We start from the raw sequence: 24166 nt of genomic DNA, 5'->3' as shown, positions 1-24166 counted from the left end.
TTTACCCCCCCCCCTCCAGTGGTTATTAGGAGGATAGAGGGATTATTTGTAATAAATATGCGAACAAACCATGGTAGCGAACTATTGTGTGTGAACAAACAATAATCTGTCTTTTTGGTAGTGATGTAGTTTCATCTTTTATTTATTTATAAGTGAAAGGCTTAGGGGTTTCTTGAAAAGAGCTACTGGTCACTAGGCAATGTAACTTTGGGCATGAATCTACAGCACTAACTATAGCTTGGGGAGGGGTTGCCAAGTTCATGTTATTGTACATCAATGGAGACTTCGCTAAGAGGGGAGGGGGGCTACTAAGAATTTTTCCAAGATTAGATAGATGTTCAAAAACTTTCACAAATGCTGTCTATAGTTTTAATTTTCCTGTCATTCATGAAATGAGTGATAGCATTTTTGACGGTGAAATTTGATAAATTTAGTTTCATCAAATGTGTAATTTTTTTTTTGTCTGGTTTGAAGGAAGTGACAAAAAGTTCAATTTATCTTTCTGTGAAATATTTCTCTCCCTGTTTGAAAATATCTCAGTCCTTATTTGCAGACATGTCTAATAGACATGACTTGCTGAGTCCGAACTTTTGAGATTAACTTGTGCCATATATCATATAAATAATTTCGTCAGACCCTGTTCAGTTATGGATAAACTCGACGTAGATATTGTAGGTAAACAAAACTGAAGGTTTGTAGCCTTGCTATAGTTTGCCGAGAGTGAATGTCAAATGAAATGACCTATCTGACTAAAATCAACGCTTCATTTAAGCATGTATGCTAAATATCCATATTTTTATATGTTTTAAGATTATAAGCATTGGAAGGATCGAATAAGCATTGCCTGTAAGCATTGGGGGGGGGGGGTCTCACCTTCGTTTGTGCAGGCACGTTAGCCTACCCACTAAGAGTTGTATCAAGATTATCCGAAAGCGCAGGGGTATACGCAAAATTTCAGTTGGGGTGAAGGGCGTTACTAAGAAACGTCCTTATGAAAATATTTTATTTTGAGAAAGTTCATGTTTATCGCCATTTTTCAATTTCAAAGAGATTGCGGTCAGGACTACAGGATCAACTTAGAATAATTTCCTGGGAAGGTCTCTTTTGCTGTAGACTTAGCGCAAATGTCGTGGGAGAATCCACCTTGGCATAGACACAACTAGAGGACGGGGAGGGTTAATGCTCGCAAGATAAATGCTGAGAGGTGAAGTTTTGAAAAAAAAATTGTTGTTTTGCAGAGAAGCCATATTTTTATTGTATGCTAGGCTACGACATTTGGTATACATTTGTTTTTATTTTCCAAATGGGACAAACGTCTGGCCTGCCCTCCTCGTGGGTGTCCGTGCATGAATTCACGCTTAGATTCTTCCCAGAATGAATTATGCTTTTAATTGAAGATTGGTTGATCACTGATCTGGGTCATAGATATACGTTGTTTTATGTCTTGAATACCTATAAACAACTGCTGCCTAAAGTTATTAAAGACTGATGAACTCAATCTTGGCTATTTCTCTTGCGGTTTAAAACCTTTGAAAATTGTTTAAACCAAACAAAAAAAAATTCTTCTGACTGGTATTTGGGCCAAAGAGGCACCTTCTGTTTCGACCCCTCGAGGAAGCTCTGATCCCTTCCCTAAGAGCTTCTCTAAGTGCTATAATGTGTTAGCTAAAAGTGAAATCATTGTAATTCTTTGTTACACAGTTTGTGGCAACGAGCTGTAAATAAGAAGCAATTCGGCCCAATAATAATCGAAACACTAAAAAACGAAACTTTGATAACAATAGATACTGCAAAAGAATTGGCTTTTTATGCTGATTCAAAATATATAAAATTCATTAAGTTTAATGGTACCCATCAAAAGCTACGAGCTTGAGAAAATGTGCCTTATTTAAAAAAAAGGGAGAACACCCCCAAAAGGTCAAGCGACCTTAACGGAAATCACACCATCAGATCCAGCATGTCAGAAACCTTACTCCACAGGTTCCAAGCTCCTATCTATAGAAATATGGAATTCTTTATTTTTGGCAGAAGAAAGATCACAGTTGCGTGTTTATTTTCCCCAGGAATAATTGCGTCGAATCAGTGGGCCTACAATATCATGAGATAGCTCATTCGAACGGAAATCAAAAGTTCTAGTGCAAGGGCACTAGAACTTTTGAACTTTTGACGGATGTCTTTGGGGGAAATGTGTGCAGGAGGGGAAGATGCCCTCCAATCTTTTTGGTCACTTAGTGACTAAAAAGATTGCAGGGCACCTATCCTCCCCGGCGCAAATTTCCCCCAAAGACATCCGATTAAAATTTTTAAGTTAGTCATTTAATTCAGCATATTCGAAAGGTCCAATGACTGTGCTTTTGTTGATGGCATGACTTTCCATGAGGGTTGTATGCAGGATTTTATTTTATTTTTTTTTGGAGGGGGGAAAAAACTTTAAAATACGCATAAAAATGTTTTGTATTCATTTTGTTACGTTTTTACGAGTCAGACAAGCATTTATAGGGGATCAGTCGCCCCTACCTCCCCTCTGTATACGGCCTTGCCCTCCATAGTCCCTGGAGAAAGGGCTGTACGTTACGGAATTTGTCCATATTGTTCACACATAGCAATAGTTTCCAAAGTTGACTGGCCTCCGACCTATCTAACAAAAATTTCACAAAAAAAAAACAGTCTTTCATATTCATATTAGTAAAAATTGTAATTTTTTTCATTTCAATTAGAACAAATAAGTTCCACTACTCGCCACTACGGAATCTCAGTATTGCCAATATTAATGCTCGCGACAGCGACCCGCCCAATATTCGATTGTGACCCACTGGTGGGTCGCGACCCATAGTTTGGGAACCATAGCATTTGTTATTGGGAAATATACAGACATTTTTCAGAGTGATTTTCGGCGAGGATGTGGGGTGATTTTACGCGGGGAGAATTTTCGGTGGAGAAGAAAATTTCCAGGATAAGTTCTGCACGGGGATGGGGATTTCCTGGCATGATTTGAAAAACAGTCAGAAATTAATTAAAAAATAAGTCTTTTAACTGAAAGTAAGGAGTAACATTAAAACTTAAAACGAACAGAAATTCTGTATATGAGGAGGATTATTAACTTTGATGATTAAACATGGCAACACCGAGGGAAATGTGGTACTAATGGTGATAGATGATTTTTGATAATTTTTCCCACGCTTTTACTCTATTGGTCTATTTTAATGTTATCATTGTGACAGAAGTTTCGTTTGTGTTGTCATTTCCCGTTTAACAAGCTTTGATATAAAATCCCAATTTTTCGCCGTCTTTTTACTTTAGCTCGTACACCGCTGAAACCTGTTATACTGGCGCAAACAAAGTCGTAAAAAATTAAATGCGGTCCTTTGACGATTCAAATTAAAAACAATTCATTAGGAGCGATTTCTTAGTATCATTGCGTAAGTATCATTTGGAGGACGAATATTTTAGACCTTTGTCAGAATGTAAATATTGCTTTTATATTAGTAAAGAGCAAGTTGTCGTCCATGTATTATTTATTTTATTCTTTTCCCTGACCCATTCGTGCACTAAGGATGACCTTAAACACTTTGGAGGGGCTCATCTGACCAAGAATTTAAGTGCCGTTTTTAAGGAATGAATGTGATTGGAGGGCAACCAGCCCCTCTCCCTTGCCCTTTTTGGTTTTCTGTAAACTCGCCCCAGCCGTGACATTGGATGGGAATTTTAAGCTAGCCATTTCGCTATGACTGATCAAAGGTCCAAAAAATGTGGCTTTAGAGGAGGAGACAACCCACGTAGACAACCCCATTGGCGAAATCGCAAATTATGAAATTGCCCCATTCTTCGTAAATGCATATTGGTAGAAAAGTGGATGTGTTGCACTTTTTTAGAATTAGAATCACGCACGGAATTTATAGGCCTACATGTATCACTGGAGGTTCAAATTATACCTTTGACCCTTGCAGACTTCTCCTTCCAACATTGGATTTTTAGCAGTAAGGTGGGCATGCTCAAGGCCGTATCCAAGGGGGTTAGGGGGTTTGACCCCCTCCGAAATGTTTGTCCGACTGGTAAAAACGTAACAAAAATGAATATAAACAAACTCTTGATGCGCATTTTGAAGTTTTTTAACCCCCGAAAAATCACTTTTTACAAACCCCCCTCCTCCGAAAAAAGAATCCTGGATACGCTCCTGCATGGGATGATCCTCAATCCATTTCTGCTTTAGACTGATTCGGTGCAAAAAAAGACCTAAGTTTTGAGATCTAGTTAGTAATGCGTTTTTTTTTTCTTTTTTTTAGATATGTGATGGGGCAAATCTGGCCATCCGTATACCTGGAGACGTATCACAAAGAGATGGATTTTACCGACTGGACTATTGGCCTCCTCAGGGGCTTCCTCCTCCCAATACCACTTTCAAGGTGTGTTTTTTTTTTTATAAACAAATATTTTTATAGACAAATATTTTGAACAGACCTGTTTATAAACATGCCTATATAATCTCCCGTAAGGAATCTTGTGTTACAAACTTTTATATTGATTGTATCAGGCAAAATGTTTCTTAATTTGCACAAATTTTAGGTTTTTTTGCGAAAAAAAAGTTCAGAGATTGTATACTTGCTGCTTATAGTAGGTAAATCGGCAAATCGTTGCGACTTTTATGGCACTTCTTCCATGTATACATCAGTATAAATCTTCATTTCTTAAAATTCTTAAAAAAATGTCGGGTTTTAGCCCCCGTCCCGCCTCTTTTAAAAAAGACTGAATTAATGGGTGTGTCCCTAACTCAATCAGATTCTGCAGGAGTTTTCGTACGAAAGACATTTGCAGTTTCCAAAGACCTTTCAGTTTTTGCTAAGCAGACGAGACGACTTTTTTTTGCCAAAAACCTTAAGAGCGATTTTTGGCTGGGAACAGTTGTACAATTAAATGGGTTCAGTAAAGGCGGAAAAACAGTAAGTAAAGTTCTATTTTTTTTGTAAGCTCTGTGAACGACACCTAAAATTTTTATTTTAAACGATTTTTTTATTCGTGTAAAAAAACTCTTTTACAAGCACTGAACGACTATTTGGCCCACGAAGCTTAGCTTTTTGGGGGTAGAAAACTTGTTTTGAAGATTCGAAGTTTTGTTATTAGCCTATTCTCTTTTTTGTTATGCTGGAAAATAAATTTTTATAACATACAATTTTAGTTTCCTGGATAAAAAATTAATATGTTAATCCTGGATACCCCTAAAAAATTACCCCCCTCCCCCGAAAAAATCCTGGATATGGCCCTGATGTCAATCCTAAAATTTTCTGAGTACCAGTTTGATGCCAGAGTTTAGATTGCTCATTTTTCGTCTATATTTGTTTTGACAATATTTCAAGTTTTTAATTGTCTTTTTAGCAATAAAAATAATATTATGTCTCGTAATTCTTTTTTTTTGCAATTGAATACGACTTGCAATTAAAATAAATATTTTTTTAGAAACGATTTTTTAGAAGTGATATTGTATTGAATGATCCTTTATTTTGCGAATAAAACTTGCAAAATAAATACAACTTGTGAATAACATAGATGAGTTTTGAGCAATAAAAATAATGTTGAGTTTGGTAGTTCATTATTATCCCATTAAAATATGTAAAATGAATACAGCTTGCGATTGTAGTAAATAAATTTGTTTTTAGCAATAAAACTATGTTTTATGTAGACGTCTTTTATTTTGCTATTAACATTTTCAAAATAAATACAACTTGAGATTAATATATATATATATATATATATATATATATATATATATATATATATATATATATATATATATATATATATATATATATATATATATAATCAAATATAGCGCTAATGCGGAAAAGACGATGATAAATTATGCATAACAAATGTAGATGTGTAAAGTTTTAATTAAGGTCAAATATAAATAATACCTATTCTTTGGTTGATTAAGCATGAATATCTATTTTATTCGTTGACTTGTGAGTTGTTCGTCAGGTTCTTTTCGAAGGTTGAATATTCAATGAGCTAATTTGTATTTGGCCTACGTCCATCTTGCACGTGGGTAATCTCAGAATGTCAATTTTTTTCTTCTATTAAGCTTTTTTGATGCATTTTGTGTTTTTTCTGGAATTTGTCCCAGAGTTTTCTGATTGTGAGACAAGATTCTCTATAACAATCACCAGGCTCTCCACTAGCCCTGTTGAATGGGGCATTTCGACTGGTAATTTAAAATGTGTTATGTTACATTTTCCATTAAGTTTAGATTTAAAGCTCACCCTCTAACCAGGGCCGTATCCAGAATTTTTGTTCAGGGGGGGGGGGGTTTACTAATTTTTGACTTTTTTTGGGGGGGGGGGGGGTTACTAATTTTTGACTCAGTTTTCGACTAATTTTACTGATTTTTACCTAGGTTTTACTAATTTTCGACTTATTTTCGAGTCGGTCAAAAATTTAGGGGGGGGGGGGGGGGGGGTCAAACCGGGTAACCCCCCCCCCCCCCCTGGATACGGCCTTGCCTCTAACTAAGAGTTTTATCGGTTGATTCAGTTTATTTTTTCTTCGCTTATTTTTGGGGATATCCAGTTGTTCCCCTGAAATTTGTATCAAACTTAAATTATTCTAAAAGCATGCAAAAAACCCAGTATTTTTACCCCTTGTAAAAGTGTTAAAAAATCTTCTAATCAAGGCAGTATCCAGGGAGTCACTTGGTTTAAACCCCGCTGAAATGTTTATCCAATTCATTAAAACGCAACAAAATGAACATTAACAAATTTTTGATGCGTTTTTAAGTTTTTTTATACCCCCCCCCCCCGCAAAAAAAAGAAATTTTTGTAACCCTCCCCTCCCTAAAAAAAATCCTGGATACGGACCTGCTTGTGATATATTTTAAGTAGATCAGGTCCTAATCTAACTCAACCCCGTTAGATTAATGTGAGCGAAAATATATTCTTTAACTCCCCCTCCCCCTCACGAACAACAGACTCGTGGACGTGACCCTGATTGTGTCATACACGTATAATTGATTCTCAAGATATTTGGAAATTTTTTGTTTTCAAAAATTCGTTATTTTCCCTTTTTTCATTCACAAACATTGCTGTTAAATAGGACTTTTGATGCCCATATAGTTTTTACCACGCGTTTCTCTAGTATTTACCATGTCTAAAATTCCTTTAAGTAATTTATTTTCATTAACATAAGAAACAAAAATATAAATTATTACAGATATAAATCACTACGCTTGGGAAGAATTTAAATTTTGCTAACGTGTAGCGATTAACCAGATAAACATTCCTAAAGGCATCCTAAATTAATATATATATATATATATATATATATATATATATATATATATATATATATATATATATATATATATATATATACAGGGTGTTCCAAAATGGTTGACCCCATTCTAAATGCCCATATTTCGGAAACTACTCGATGGATCTTAATGAAACTAAATACACTTTATGTTGAAGGTCATATGTTTTATTGGTTAAATTTACAAATAAAAGTACAAATATTTGTTGGTTCTATGACAGATTTTTATAAATGTTCAATATGAGCGCCGCCTGTGACTCTGCAAACGTCGAGTCGGTATTCGAGCTCTTGCCAAACTCGCTGTAGCATGTCTTCGGTAACAGTCTCCAGTGCAGCTGTAATTCTCTGTTTCAGTTCTTCAATGTTAGCTGGAAGAGGAGGTAGACTAGTCCTTTCACATAACCCCAGAGGAAAAAATCACACGGCGAAAGGTCGGGTGATCGTGGTGGCCATTTCAGAAGCAAATCGTCTTCTTCACTACCTCGACCGATCCATCTCTCTGGCAGAACCTCATTGAGGTAGGCTCGTACAGTGAGCTTCCAGTGAGGTGGAGCCCCATCCTGCTGAAAAATGAAACTTTTGTCTTCATTTTCTATGATTTGATCAATGAGCCAAGTCTGAAGCATTTGAAGATAAACATCTCCGTTCACATTTCCTTCGAAGACAAATGCCCTAAAAACTTTTTTCTTGGGTATTGCACAAAACACATTAAATTTTGGTGAGTACCTCTCGTGTTCAACTTTGTCTTGAAGATTTTCTTCGCCCCAAATGTAAACATTATGTTTATTAAATTTGCCACTCGTGTGAAACGTGGATTCATCACTAAAGACTAGCCGATCATCGAAATCGTCTTCTTCGAGTTTATCTAGCATTTCAACACAAAATTCTTTACGTTTTCGCTTATCACCTTCCCTCAAGGCCTGAACGAGCTGAAGCTTGTAAGGTTTAAATCGCAATCGTTTTCTCAGAATTCGCCAAACTGTTGTTTGTGGAATGTGGGTTTCCACACTTGCTCTTCTAACACTCTTCCGAGGACTACGCAGGAAGGCTTCACGAACCTGCTCCACTGTCTCTGCTGATGTTGATGGCCGTCCTGGCGATGTAGATATGCATAAGCAGCCGTTTTCTTGAAATTTTAGGTGCCAAGTCCTAATTTGTTTTGTAGTTGGTGTCTTCTTTGCAAATTTTGTGAAGAAGGCACGCTGCACTGTCTTAGGTGACTAAGTCCGAGCGTACTCTAAGACGCAATACGCCTTTTCTTTTGAATTGAACGGCATTTCTTAATCTGAAAAGATAGAAATGCCAAATATTACACACAAAAACTTGAAACGTTTCTACACAAGCTGTAAGAATTTGAGGTCATTCCAACAAAGATTGCCAAAGTTATTGGGCTACAAAATGGGGTCAACCATTTTGGAACACCCTGTATATATATTCCCTTCTCGTCCCATTTTCTGTTTGACGTCAGAAATAGATTTTTTTTTTTTTCAAATTCTATTATGCCCGTACTGCGTTTCTCCTATGAACAATTGGTGAATATGTTGTTTCAAACTGATGCTAGTTCGTATCACAGAATGTATGGCAGATGGAAAAAGTCCGACTGTGCTATAGGACTCGCCGCATCGACACTAGGGGAAGGCGTCCTTATCTCGGAAGCGAATTTTTGTGTAGATACAAGATAATGTTAGAGTACAAATACAGGGGACTTAACGGCTCAATCGGCTTGTCGTAGTAATACACGCTAATAGACGCCACATTGTTTTGCCAAGTTGTGACAAAATCTGTATTTTAAAAATAAAATTAACACTTTAGTCATTTTTAACAACGCTTTTTTTTAGTGTAGGCGTATGAAATTGTGCGCCCCTAAAGTTTCTGTGCCCGGGCAAGTGTCCCCCTGTTCACCCTAAAACTGCCTCTGCTTCTGAGAGATGTTACCTCTTACAACCCGTCTGTTAATGCCTTTAAAAGGAGGTTCAACAGATACAGTTCCAGAAATAAAACCTAGGTAAATGGTCAGGGCCGTATCCAGGTTTTTTTGGGGGAGGGTGACTTAAAAAACGCATCAAATATGTCTTATATTTATTTTTATTATGTTTTTACGACTCGGAAAAACATTTGAGGGGTGGATCAAACCCTCTACCTCCCCCCTTGGATACGGTCTTTTAAATGGTTGACTAGTGGCATATCACGCCCTAAATTTTTAGCAGCCTGGCAAAATGAATTTTGTCGTAAAAAAGAAATACAATTTGAGTATAGCTTATTATTCTGTAATTAATGTTTACGAAATCCATATCCTTTTTTTTTATTTTTTTTACATTTTTATTCTTAATATTTTCTTTTTTGAGGCATCGGACATATCGAACACGATTGAGTTTAGACAAGGGTTGCCTGGAACCCGCTACGAATTTCGTCTTTTCTTTTCTAACGGCACTATTGGTGATTGGCTGACTTGGAAAGCAGGAATAACAACTGGTACTTCTTATTCCTTTATTTTATTTATTTATGCATAGGTTAATATATTTAATTATTTACTTTATATATAAAAGGAAAATGTTAGGAAAAATTTGTCATCGCGTCGGTGGTCTCGAACCCACGAGCCTGTTGGTGCCGAAGCTTCTTTTACCCCTTTCGATTTATACGTTTTCGATTGAAAGTCTCAATTCTTGCTTTGGACTTGGAGTACTTCCGTATTAGCCTGTACACACTCGAGAAGTGAAGTTAGGTTAATACTAATGAAATATACCGAAATATGATGAAAATATAATACTTTAGTTTATATAATAATATAATTTGGGCTATATATTTCAATATTAGTATGGGGGTTGGGGTAAAGTAACCGAACATTACCCCCTCCCCTAATTTGCAAATATTTAGCCCAAATTATACAAGTCCAATGCATTCTGTCACCCCTCATTTGTTTTTGTGGCTATAAAACCGGGTTTCTTAGATCTTAAATTCAGCAAATTTCTCTAGTGTGTACTAGCTAATACGGAAGAACCGGATATGGGATTGGAGTGGAAAGAAATTGAATCCTGGTGCAATATTTAGATAGTTGAAAAGGTGGAGGGTTATCCATTTTTATTTGGAAATTCAGGAAATTCATTTGGACTATTACTCATTTTTGTAATTCTACATGATGTCTCCCCTCTCCACCACAAACAAAATCAGACCCCATGCATTCATAGGGCCTATCGGTTTCGGTCTTATCTGATCTGTTCCCGGTCGGACCGTAGTGTTTTTCTGGCACCATATCTCCCGAGGTGTCGTTTGAATAATCTCGTCTTTTTTAAACCTTCGGTTTCTTCCTATCAAGGAAAATAAAATCAAGTATTAAAAAAAAAAAAAAAAAAAAAATGAAAAAAGAAAGAAACTAGCCGGATAATTTCTTATAACAAAAATATTTGTATCTTCTATCTAAGCTTTTCTTATCTATATTTCTTTTTATTTATCTAAGCTATTTTTATCATTTAAGTTTTTGAATTTTTCCTTACATACTGACAGCCCAGACCTAGAACTCGATTGAAGTATGGTGATGAATTTTACAATCCAAACAGGAAGCTGATGGACTGTGAATCTAAATCTAGTTCACGATCAGTTCAAACAGTTCGTGGTAACGAACTGTAAGTAAGGAGCGATGCGGCTCAATAGTAACCGAAATTATACAAAACAGACTATGTATAACAATGGATACATCAAAAGAATCAAATTTTAATTCTTATTCAAAATATATAAAATTCATCAAGTTTAATGTTACCCATGAAAAGTTACGAGTCTGGGAAAAATTTGCCCAATTTTGAAAAGAGGGAAAAACACCCCAAAAACGTCAAATGATCTTAGTGAAAATCACACCATACTATTCAGCATATCAAAGAACCCTGCTGCGGAGATTTCAGGTTCCTATATACAAAAATATGGAATTTTATATTTTTTGCTTGAAGCAAGTTCACGGATGCGTTTTTTTTCAGGGGTGATAGTATTGAACCAGTGATCCTAGAAGATCGGGACAGGGTTCATTTGAGCCCTGTTCCCAAATCAAAAGTTCTAGTGTCCTTTTTAAGTGACCAAAAATACTGGAGGGCAGCTTGTCCCCTGCCGCGGTATTTCTTTCTCAAAGTCGTCCGATGAAATTTTGAGATACCCATTTTGTTCACCATAGTTGGAGGATCTAATAACTATGTCTTTCAGGATGACTTGACCCCCAAAAGACCTTGGGGGAAGGGCTGCAAGCTATGAATTTTGCCCATTGTTTACATATAGTGTTGGCTATTGGGAAGTATACAGCTACTTTTCTGTGGGGAGGGGACGTGGGAGGATCTTTCTATGGAGGAATTTTTCTTGAGGAAGGGAATTTTCCATGGAGGGGGCTGGGTTTCCCCGGCATTATTCAAAAACGATCAAAAATTAAATAAAAAAAGGTTTTTTCAACTGAAAGTAAGGAGCAATATTAAAGCTTAAAACGAGCAGAAATTATCACGTATGTGAGGGGGTTTGTCCCCTCCTCAATATTTCGCTCTTTACGTTAATTTTTTTTAGAACTTTTAAAAAAGTTTCTTATTCTAATTTAACGGCCCTTGTGTTTCATGGGTAATTCTTAAATAATTGGAATAAAATCCAAACTTTATCGTAAAGTGTGAGGTATTGAGGAGGGAGCAACCCACCTTATATACGTAATAATTTCTGTTCGTTTTAAGTTTTAATGTTGCTACTTACTTTCAGTTGAAACAACTTAAAAACAAAAAAATATTAGTCAGTAACAAGCCAAATCTGACCATTCTTATTTTGAGAGTCCGAATTGCCAGTTAAAAAAGGCCATGAGACATCCCCAGGCTGTGACATTACCATTTAAGAAAACAGATGAAATCAATTCATTTTAAATTCTATTTCAATTCCGTTTATTTATTAATATGTTTGAAAAATAGATGAGAATAAATTATATTTATGGATAGTTCTATCTTCTATAGTTCTTTCGTTCAGGAAAATCAAGTTAAAAGGACGATTTTTTTCTTTAATTGAGCTTTAAACAATTAATTAGAAGTTATTATTCTTGGAAACAGACTCAATTCATTCATGGATAATTATTTTGCATTGTTTTAGGTATTACTCTTGGTTTTTGAGACGCGTGTTTTCGAGTCACAGTCACTTACACAGGGTTGTCACCATCTTCAGTTCCTAAAGTGCCACAATCGCGTGCTACACAACGATTTTTGGTGCTATAGTAAAAAAAATCGATTTTAATAGTGCTAAAATAGCACTTTCATGCTAATTCAGCAACCCTGAGCACGTGCTACAGTGCTACACGTGATGAAATGGGGCTAAAAAACACTTTTGTGCTACATGTGGCAACCCTGCACATACATCGTTTAATTTTATGATCGGGAAAGACGTGGTAAAATAGTCTTTTGATACAGGTGCGGTAAAATTGTCTTTAAAAAGTTGTTTTGAGTTTGACTCGGTTTTATGGTAATTTCTGTTCGTTTTGGGTCTCATTTATTTATTGATGGTGATTTGTGGTAGTTTTACGATTGGTAGGCTATTCGATTTTATTTCTTCTCATGTTTGGTTTAATGTAGTTATTCACTTTTCTTTTAAAAGCTTATTTTGTAGAAAAAGTTTTTTGAATTATTTACTGTTTGTTTTTTAATTGCATAGTCTTTTTCATGAAAAAAGAAAATAATATTATATATATTTTTGTTTGTTTTTCTTTAAAAATTCATAGTTTGGGTTGCAAAATTCTCTCGAATTTTCTGAAAATTTTGTGGTCATTTATGAGCTTTTCATCTCGATATTTACGTTGATTAATTTTAGTAGTCAACATACCTGTTTTTTCAGCGTAGTGATATTTTTCTTGTTTAACGGGTGTCATAATTTGTCTTAGCTGTCCATTATACGTGTCTTTTCATGAATTTCAAGGTTTTAAAAATTGTTAGCATCGAACCAAAGCCAAATATATTGCATTTGTATTTGTGTTATCTTTATAATGAATTATTAATAAGCTACCGACATTTTTCAGTTAACGACTTTTTTACGGTTCTGGGTGTTTACCCCCCGTAAAATACCCTATTTCAGACCTCCCCCGCGGAAAATAGGGTTTTCCAAATTTGAGAATTTTGTTTGAGTTTGTGTGTTTTTTAGTTTTGTTGAAGAGTGCGAAGGAAAGGAAAAAAAGTGACTTTACACACCATAAGTTTTATAAGTTTTTTTTTTTTACACACCATAAGATTCAATTTCAATTTATAACTGGGATTTATTTTACTATATACATAAAAAACAAACAAACAAAATACCCCCAGAAGCAAGCTTGTGCGGGGGTAATCCCTTCTAGACGCATAAAAAATCATAATAACAAAATAAGATCCAAAATAATAACTCTTTTCAATTAATATGAATACAAATACAAGTTCTGCCCTCCAACTCAAAAACTAATACTAACAAACTATACATAGCCACTTGACAATAATCACGTACCCCCCCCCTTTTTAGCCAATTCATTAAAAATAATAAATTACTAAACAATACGATCTCAATAAACTACGGAACAGCAGCAGGTCATCCACACATTTAAGTTCCACTGGTAAACTATTCCAAGCACTCGGACCGGCATGACGGATAGAAAAAAATGATCTTGTCGCTTGCGGAATCGGTCTTCGAAATTCTTCCAAATTTCTAGTTCCATGCTCATGAACATCACCCCCACTCACAAACATTCCCTTAAAACAAACAGGAACACTACCATAAAGATACTTAAACATGAACTGTGTTTTATAAAATTTAAAAAATTTAAAAAGACCCGATACCGGTAGAATCTTCAGCGTCATAAACTCATTACGAACAGATGATCCTCTATTATCCTTACCAATCAAAAGCCTTATTGCCGAATTTTGTAGTACACGCAGGGGCAGAAGATGCGTTCCAAAAGTAGACGACCATACTGAAGAACAATATAATAGATATGGATGTACAATTGAAAAATACAATAATCTTAATATACTAGTTGGGAGAAAATTTTTCAATTTACGCATAATTCCAACATTACGTGCAAGTTTCATAGACACACAATCAATATGATCTACAAAACTTAAAGTTTCATCAATAATAATCCCCAAATATCTAACACTCCTCTTTCGTGGAATCATTGATGTACCATTACTTAAATTATTCACCCATGGGTAATAACTTGGAGATCTGCTATATATCAATAAACTAGACTTATTACAATTAAGTTTTAACCTATTACTTCTCATCCACCTTTCTATATTCTTAAAACCTTCTCGTAATTGCGACATCAATTCATTCTCAGTCCTACCACATACGGTTAATTTCGTGTCGTCAGCAAACATAACTAGGGCTTTACTAGGTTTAAGTTCCTCTAGAGGAGGTTTAATAATAGTATACAACCCATCAACTGCACTTGACAAATCATTTATATAAATAGAAAACAAAAGTGGGCCTAGGGGTGATCCCTGGGGAACTCCACAATTTATAAATCTACTGTCAGAACGTGCATCATTAACCTCCACAAACATTGACCTTGAATTTAAGAATGATTCTAACAACTTCAAAGCATTTCCCCTAATACCACAATTTTCTAACTTCATTAACAAAATATCATAAGATACAGTGTCGAACGCTTTCGCAATATCCAGAAAAATTGATGCAACTTTAAGGTTATTGTCTAATGCATCATTAACATATGTAGTCAAAAACAACATTGCATGCTCACTAGAATAACCTTTTCTGAAACCAAATTGATTTTGATAAAAAAATAAATTCTTTTCAAGATACTTTTCTAGCCTTATATATACTAGCTTCTCGAAAATTCTAGCAATAACTGGTAGCAGCGAAATGGGACGGTAATTACTTATATCATTTTTATCACCCCCCTTAAATATTGGAACAATCTTCGCTCGTTTCAAACACTTTGGAAACACACCACTTTTAAAACAACCATTTATTAGTGAAACCAGTTGTTTAATAACACATTGAAGAACAAACTTTAGCACTCTTATAGATATTAGATCAACACCTGAAGCTTTATTTTTCATAGCCATTATTACATCTGTTATTTCACTTTCCGTCACTTTAGTCATTAAAATAGAAGTATCACAACTGGGAGGAAGATATTGATCAAAAGTACCATCACTCCTATCACAATATATAGATCCGGCAACATTATTACCTACACTAGAAAAATAATCACACATCTGATTGGAAAGTTGAACTGGAGTTTGATCTGACTGAAGATTTGGCAACGTAACTCTTCTCTTGCCAATAAGAGGCCTGAGGAGACTCCACGTCTTTGCCGGGTTACCCTCACTCTTCTTAAATTCTTTAGCTAAATACTCAATTCTAGCCTTCCTCAATAATTTATTTAAAGCAACATTATACTTACGATAAATTTGCTGGTTTAGTACGCTTGCCTCAATTATACTCTTTTTATATAATTCATGGCGCCTTTTCATAGATCTAAGAAGACTACTGGTAATCCACGGTTTTCTTGCAGAATCATATTTACTCTTGTTTTTTTTTTACGCATCCGGCAATTTTCTCTTAGACTACTACACAATTGATCATACCACTTACAAAATTTAAGATCCGGATCACTTATTGCATTCAAAAACTCCCAATCCATACACTCTAATTCATTCTTAAATCGTACAAGAGAATCCGCGTCCACAGTCGGTACAATTGGGCTACAAAAACTCCCAGCTGTATAATTATGGTCCACTTCAGCAGAAAGAAACACTCCACAGTGGTCTGAAACATCATTTACCAGCACTCCTGGTTTCCAAAAATTCACGTTCGTGAATATATTATCAATTAAACTAGCTGACGTGTTACAAATCCTTGTACAAATATTTATACCTGGGAACAATCCGAAACTAGACATTAAATTTAACAAACTAGTAGTTGCACGATTACTAAGTACCATCATATCTATGTTAAAATCACCCGCTATGAAACTTGGGCAACCTGATACATTCAACATTTCCAATTGCTGCTCCAATAACTCTAAAAACTCTATCTCTGAAGCAGAAGGCGGCTTATACAAAATAAGAACCAAAAACTTGGATCCATTTCTACTTATTTCCAACACCATTGACTCAAAAATCATTTCGCGATAAATGCAAATATCCTGTCTAGTCTTAACTGCAAAACCTGATTTAATATAAACTGCTAATCCTCCATGCTGTCGAGTCTCCCTATTCCTATTAATAAATTCATAACCATTAATATCTAACAAAGACGAATTATCATTCCGAAGCCATGTCTCAGTCAACGCCACCACATCAAAATTCGGATCCGAACACAATTCTGAAATATAATGTAGAGAACTATTTAACCCCGGCAGTTTAGATGTAATATATGCAGAGTTTGTGGCCCCCGCCGCGTCACATAATCCTTAAGATCACTTGCAAATACATACTTAGAATTTTCCAAACAAACCTGATTATTCCCATCTCCATCAAACTCTCGATTTAACGTCTCATTCATTCGATCCGCAAACTTTACGTGACTATTCTCAAGCAGCGCCAGTCTCTCTTTATTTAATACCATTATCAAATTTCAACGCACAATGTAGGGCAGAACTTGTACTCAGCAACAGAAATCCCAAATATTCAATCATATAACGGAACGAAAGTAATATAAAAAAAAACAAAAGAAACATAGAAAAAATTAAAATAACGAAAAGATACAACGAAAACATGCTTATTGTCAAAACACATACTTTTTAATACTCTGGTATGTTAACTTCAGGGAACCTGATTATTAACTTCATCATAACATAATATTCACTTATTATAATTCACTAGCAAACAGACTAAGGGAAATTTCATCTAATATCATTTCAGAACGCCACTCCACTACCTCTAGCGCCTCTCCGACCAGCTTGGATACGCCCACTGCTAGTCGCCATTTCACCATCTTGGGGATTAATAAGCTCCTGTACAAATTCACCAGCATTGTACTTTGTAACTGAGCCATCTGGACGCCTTATGAACAAGCAGGGGGGCACGGACTTAGAGACCCAACTATCTATGCCGCGTTCACGTAGCTTCATGCGAGTCAAGATCAGCTTTTTCGTGCTTCTCGAACACATTGCGGAGCATCATCTGATATATAAATATTCTGAAAACCACAAATAGACTTTCCTTGCAGTTTCCTCGCGTTCTTCAGCAGTAGTAATTTAGAGCTTTTCGAAAATAAGTCAACTTTCAAGAATTTCTTATCTGGTTTAAAGTCCAAAATCTTAAATGACGGAACATCATCTAAACCCAGACCCTGCACAACAATCTCCTTGAAAATTGTAGCACCTTCAATTTCATCCTTTGCTTTAATATTCCAAATCAAAATATTGTTTTCTAAAGGCTTGCTTTCTAAATTCATCATTCGTGTCGAGATACTAGTCAACTCGGATCTCAAAAGCTGATTTTCATCAACGAGGACTTTCACTTGATTTGTCATATTCTTATTCTCATTCTCAATTGCAACAACTTTCGGTTCTAGCGCTGAAACTATCGATATCGAGTCAGTTACTGTAGTTTCTAGGCTTTTAACACGATCCTCAAGGCCTCTGAACCCAGTTGTTAATACATCCAATTTAGAGCTATTTGCAGTAACAATCTCCAAGATTTTGCTGAAATTATCTGATAGACTTTTTAGTTCGTGTCTCTCATTGCTAGATTCCGTGGATTCCTGAGACACATCCAAATTAATCTCTTAGACCCATCTTGTAGACGAACTTTTCTCTTTCTGCCCATTGCGTATAAAAAAAAAAAAAAATTTTTCTGTTTACTTCAGTCTCAATTTAACGCAGTCAGACACTTGCTAATCACAAGATGCTCTCGCTCGCCACTGCTAAACTCGTTAATCCACAAAACAGGTTCCCCGAGCATAAAAAGGTCTTACTCGCTTGGGTTCATTTTGATAACTTGCTTAAAAGCAGTGATGCCCAGCAGCATAGGTGTTTCCATGTTTCACTTATTGGGTCAGATACACAGAGAGTCTTTCCTTACTGTTCCAGGTACTAAGGAATCACTCAATTGATAGGTATATAGTTCATAATTCAATTTCTAAATGCCTACTAAAATTGCAAAGGCCTACCTTAGAATGTGCCAGCCATATGCTCCGGCACTAGAGTTATCGAGTGGGTCCTAATTTAGGCAAATCAACGCTCAGGATGCAGCGTTGTTTTTTTTTTTTTTTACACACCATAGTTTTTTTTTTTTACACACCATAAGATTGATGATCATTCCCTGCTCCTCAAATTAATCTAAGGACCTACATGTACATCTTTTAAGAAAGTAAAGAAAAGTGCGCACACCTCGTGTGTCTTAAAGACTGATGTTCTCAGTAACCATTTCTGCACTAGGAAAAATGAATCCATATACGGGGTTCGTCCTAAGCCATCTCTACCCCTCCTCCCTGCCAAAAATTCGAGAAGCCGCGGTTTCACGTACAATTTATTTAATTTGACCCGGATTATTATTTAAGTAATCCCTGAATTTTTAAAAGATATATTTGTACGCTACCTTCCTCAAAATTTTCCATGTTGTTATCCCCCTCCCCAAAAGAGTTACGCCTTTAAAGGAGAATTACGCGTCCTTAAGCTGTTCACCTGCTTTTTTCCTTTTCTTTTCTTTTTAAATAGGGTACACGCCAAGGCCGTATCCAGGGGGGGGGAGGTAGGGGCCATGATCAAACTTATTATATTTTATGGGACATCATAATGCTGTAGAATCACCCAGAGTGTGTCACGGTCCACAGAATCGACGACCTTTTCAAAATCAGTAAAGAGCATGTATATCTTGTTTGACCATTCATTTACTTCTTCTATCAGCGTCCTGAGCGTGAATATGAGGTCTGAACAAGATCTACCTTTACGGAAGCCTTATTGCTCTTCTCTCAAAAACCGATCGAGTTCTTTTTTCAGGCGCTCGAGTATTTTAAACGCTACAACCTTACTTGGTGCTGATATTAGGTTTACATCTTGCCAGCTATCGCAGATAGGTGCATTACATTTCTTAAATATCTTAAAAATTATCCCTTTGGTCCAGTCACCAGGGACCTTCTTGGACTGCCAGACTGTTGTAATCGGTGTTATCCACACTGAAAGGCATGTCCTCACTGATGCCTTGATCATTTCCGAGGTTATGCAGTCTTCACCAGGCGATCTTCCATTCTTGAGTTTCTTCACTGCAACAAGTATTTCTGGAGATGTGGGGGGATTTTTGTCAATTTTCAGGTAAAAAATTTCGTAGAAGGGATGCTTTCTGGGTCGGTTGGTCTCGGTCTATTTAAAATCTTTTCGAAGTAGAATACCCATCTCTCGTCAATTTTCTCAGTTTAGGTGAGAACATTTCCGCTGTCATCTTTGACTTTGCTGGATCTGCTGGGCAGCTTTCTTAGCATTTCATCTAGCCTTTCTTCTACAGATCTCCGCTTGTCAGCTTTTGTCGACTTCTTGATTTCTTTGTCCTACTATGCAGGAAATTAGCGAAGGCGGAAGGTCTGTCACCGCCAGCAGAGAGAATTTGCTGTCTCAGGTCATTGCGCTCATCGATTAGTTTCCAACTTTCTTGTGATATTCATCTTTCCTTCGGTTTCAAACAGTTCGTGGTAACGAACTGTAAGTAAGGAGCGACCCGGCTCAATGGTAACCGAAACTCTAGAAAACGGTATTTTGATACAAATAGATACATCAAAAGAATCAGATTTTAATGCTGATTTCAAATATATAAGTTTCATTAAGTTTAATTGTACCGATCAAAAGTTAGGCGCCTGAGAAAATTTGGCTGATTTTTGAAAAAAGGAGGAAAGACCCCCTAAAAGTTATAGAACCTTAATGAAAATCACACCATCATATTCAGCGTATCAGAGAACTCTACTGTAGAGGTTTCAAGCTCCCATCTACAAAATTGTGGAATTTTACATTTCTTGCCATAAGAAAGATCACGGTTGCGTGTTTATTTTTTTTTTAATTTTTTTTCCATGGGTTTTAGTATCGCACAAGTGGTCCTAGAAAATCGTGGGAGGGCTAATTAGAATGGAATTTTAAATTTATATTGCCCTTTTTAAGTGACCAAAAAAAATGGAGGGCAACTAGGCCCCCTCCCACGCTCATTTTTTTCCCAAAGTCACCTGATCAAAATTTTGAGATAGCCATTTTGTTCAGCATGTTCGAAAATATAATAAGTATGTGTTTTAGGATGACTTAATCCCCCGAAATTCCCGGGGGGAGGGCTTAAAGTTATGAACTTTACCCAATGTTAAAATATAGTATTGGTTATTTGGAAGTATACAGACGTTTTCAGGGGAGATTTTTCCTGGTAGTGGGGGGGGGGGGGTTCGGGGGTTATGGGGGAGGATCTTTCCATGAAGGAAGTTTTCATGGGGGAAGGGACATTGCTATGAAAGGGAAGCCGGACTTCCCAGCATTATTTAAAGCAAGATCAGAAATTTAATATAAAAAAACAACTATTTCAACTGCAACAGCAGCAACATCGAAACTTCAAACGAACAGAAAATATTACATATGTGATTGGGTTCACCCCGTAGTCAATGCCTCGCTCTTTACGCCAAAGATTTTTTAGTACTTTCATAAGAGCTATTTATTCTACTTAACGGCCTTTGTGATTAAGCGGTCATTTTTAAAGAATTCGAACAAAATTCGAACTTTAGCTTAAAGAGCAAGGTATTGACTAGGGGGCGAACCCCCTAATAATCAAATTAAAAATATATGAATATAGAAGTTCGTTACGTAAGTTAATTCGTAAGTTACGTATATTTATTACTAATAAAAACGTTCGTAAATATAATTAAACAAGTTTCGAGAAAGCCATTTAACTAAATAAAAGTAAATTAATATGAAAATTTTGTTTTAATTATTCATGTACGGTGAGCCAAGATCAAAACCTGCATTTATTCAAAAACGTTCAAAAATTAAATAAAAAAAAAAAGTTATTTTAACTGAAAGTAAGGAGCGACAATAAAACTTAAAACGAACAGAAATTATTCCGTATATGAAAGGGGCTGTCCCCTCCTCAACGCCTCGCTCTTTACGCTAAATTTTGACTCTGTCTCACAACTTTATTTTTTAAAACAATAAAAAACTTTAGCGTAAAGAGCGAGGCGTTGAGGAGGAGACAGCCCCTTTCATATACGGAATAATTTCTGTTCGTTTTAAGTTTTATTGTCGCTCCTTACTTTCAGTTTAAAAAACTTGTTTTTTTTATTTAATTCTTCTTGTATCCGAGCACATCCTTAGCAACTTGATTGTATGTTGTCTTCATTTCTAGTCCTGTTGTTTACGGATTGTCTGTGCAGTTTTCTTTTTCAAACACAGCGAATGAGTTCTTCAATTCAATACAAAAGTTTCCTCGGTTTTCTCGGTCATGTAACTTATCTACATCATAAAGCTTCGCAGAGTTCGATTTTGCATTTTTGTCCGCTTTCGTGCTTGACTTTCAATTTTGCTACCATCAGGATGTGGGCCGACAGGGAATCTGCCCCTCTGAAACCACGTACGTCCAGAAGACTTGTCCGCCTTCTCCTTGAAATTAGGAGATGATCTGTTTGGTTCTTCGTCCTGCCGTCTAGTGAGATCCATGACTGTTTGTAGATGTTTGTATGTTTTAATTGAGTTGTGTCGACCATAAGATCATTACCCAGACCATAATCTACAAGGGGGTCTGTTTTTGTTCATTTCACCAAGACCATGTCTCCCTAGGACTTATGGACAGTAGTCTCTTTCTGCTCCGACATTTGCATTGAAGTGCCCAGCCACACAAAGAAGGTCATGTGCTGGGACTTCTGATGTCAATGACTGAAGAGCTTGGTAGAATGTCTCCTTATCAGCATCGTCTGCATCATTCGTAAGAGAATAATATGCAATGATTGAGATTTTCAGATGGGTGGTTACAAATCTTGCAAGTAAGCACCTCTCACTGACTGGCTTCCATTCAACTAGTGCTTTGGTGGCCTGGTCAGACAGCATTATCCCAACCCCAGCCTGGTACCGGGATTCATTTCCGCTATAAATATGTGAGTAACCATTTCCTAGTTGTTTTTGTCCAGATCCAATCCACCTAACTTCGTTCAGAGCAAGGAGATCTAGCTTATACTTCTTCATCTCTCTGAGTACTTGTTTAGGGTCTGTCAGCTGGTTTAGTGTCCTTACATCCCAGAATCCAAATTTTGTCATAGTTTTCGCTGTCATAAATCGTGTCCGTGGGCATGCTGGGGTCGTTGTCGAATGGTGTAGTGGGGTATCAGAGGCTATCATTGATGTTTCTTTTGCAATTTGGAATTGTACGGGGATAGGCCACAAGCCTATCGCCCAATCCTCCTCATTTTACGGACTTAGGACCGTCATGCTCCTCCGACCTCTGTGAGGCAAGGATCCTTGCAAGGTTGAGGTATTAATCTTCTTGACACCGAATCACATAACCATTCTTATCCTGTCATGCATCATCACTAACCTGACGTATCATTTTATCAATGGGTTTCCTTTTCTTTTATATTTGACCATGGGAAGATTTAGGGTTGTTTCTCTTTTGACAAAGCCCACTAGCCACATTCACACGACTGGTTGGGATAGCAGATCTACCAACAGCAACAGTGATTACTGCCCCCTCTTCAGCCTTTTTCATCCCCGTACGAGAAAGTTCCTTCAACATTAGCATGCTCGCCACAATTTGAAGCGGAAGGCTCGGGAGTGCTGATTGGACAAGTTTGGTCCGCAGGCGATAGAATAAAGCACCGTATGTCAGTCTCCAACACTATTACCTCGACTATTTTGAACAAAAATTCAGTTTTTGTCTGTGGACCATCAAGAAGGTTCAGATACTCGTCAGATTCATATATCTTGAATAAATGAAGTCCAATAGTGCAGCCGTCACCATGAGATCTTCATCCCTTTGGAAGCGAAATCCCAACTTATTTTTCATCTTCTTACCGTCGTCCGGTGATTCCCCAGGGTTAGTTTTAGGAGGGCTTGATAGAGCAGTGTAACATTTAGAGTGGGTAAGAATTCTTCCTCAATAGCATCAACCATAGTAGAAAAATTTATACAGAACAAAGGTCACAAATCAGTTCTTATTCATCATCATCTGGAAGAACGTCAGGTTTCTAAATCTTAAACAAAACACTTGTCAAAGGACAGTCTGAAAAAATAGCCTAGTCTGCTATAACCAGCCTACAACTATGGCCATATACTAGCTGCTTTCCAGCAGAATTATTTAATTATGGATTAACAAACTATTCAGCACTGGCTATTTCAGACTGCTGAATTGTACTTGAAATTTGAATGTCATCCATGAATGCAGAAGATTACTCGGTAAAGGTGCAGACAGACTATATCTCATTTAAACAGCTGCTATACTCAACTGTATGGACAAAAAAGAAATAAACAAACTCTTGATTTTACTGTTTAAGGCTCTATCAAAGTATAGTAAATAAATTTGATTTTTCAGTGTTTTCTGACTTGAGGGAGTTGCCCGTCCCATATTTCTTGTTTCATGTTTTTAGGAAGACTGATGATAAAGGTGCACTACTACTACTGCCAACAACTCACCGCAGCATCAAGTCGCCTGAGGCCAACATAGCCACTTACGCTCCTCCTCCATCCCAATCTATTCAAAGTCTCCCTCTTTACACCCTCCCAGCCAAACCCTGATAAAAAGAATTTATTTCTTACAATTGTTTTTTAGCCAATTGGGCTTTAAAGTTGCACAAATTCTGTCTAATAGAAACAGGGTATAAACTAGTAACTTATTACTGTTTATCCTGGTTCTATTGACAGGGCCTCTGCAATCTTCACTACTAGGGTAGATAATCTAAACCTTTACCAAACTGGTCAATCTGGTTC

The 24166-nt window shown here is 36.5% G+C and overlaps 1 protein-coding gene across 1 annotated transcript in view; it reads left to right on the top strand.

The window, feature by feature from the left end:
- Positions 1 to 647: 647 nt before the first annotated feature.
- LOC148939215 (tyrosine-protein phosphatase 10D-like) overlaps positions 648 to 24166 on the top strand; it is a 189273-nt gene continuing 165754 nt past the window's right edge. Inside the window, exons 1-3 of the mRNA XM_089106813.1 lie at positions 648 to 671; positions 4284 to 4403; positions 9645 to 9771. Coding sequence (XP_088962939.1) covers positions 648 to 671; positions 4284 to 4403; positions 9645 to 9771 — 271 coding nt within the window. The remainder of the gene's footprint in view (positions 672 to 4283; positions 4404 to 9644; positions 9772 to 24166) is intronic.

The sequence above is a fragment of the Artemia sp. Qi Xiang Cuo genome, chromosome 21, assembly GCF_049724085.1.
Source record: "Artemia sp. Qi Xiang Cuo chromosome 21, ASM4972408v1, whole genome shotgun sequence".
Taxonomy (NCBI): Eukaryota; Metazoa; Arthropoda; class Branchiopoda; order Anostraca; family Artemiidae; genus Artemia; species Artemia sp. Qi Xiang Cuo.
Note: the sequence above shows the minus strand (reverse complement) of the source record. Positions and strands in the feature narration are given on the sequence as shown.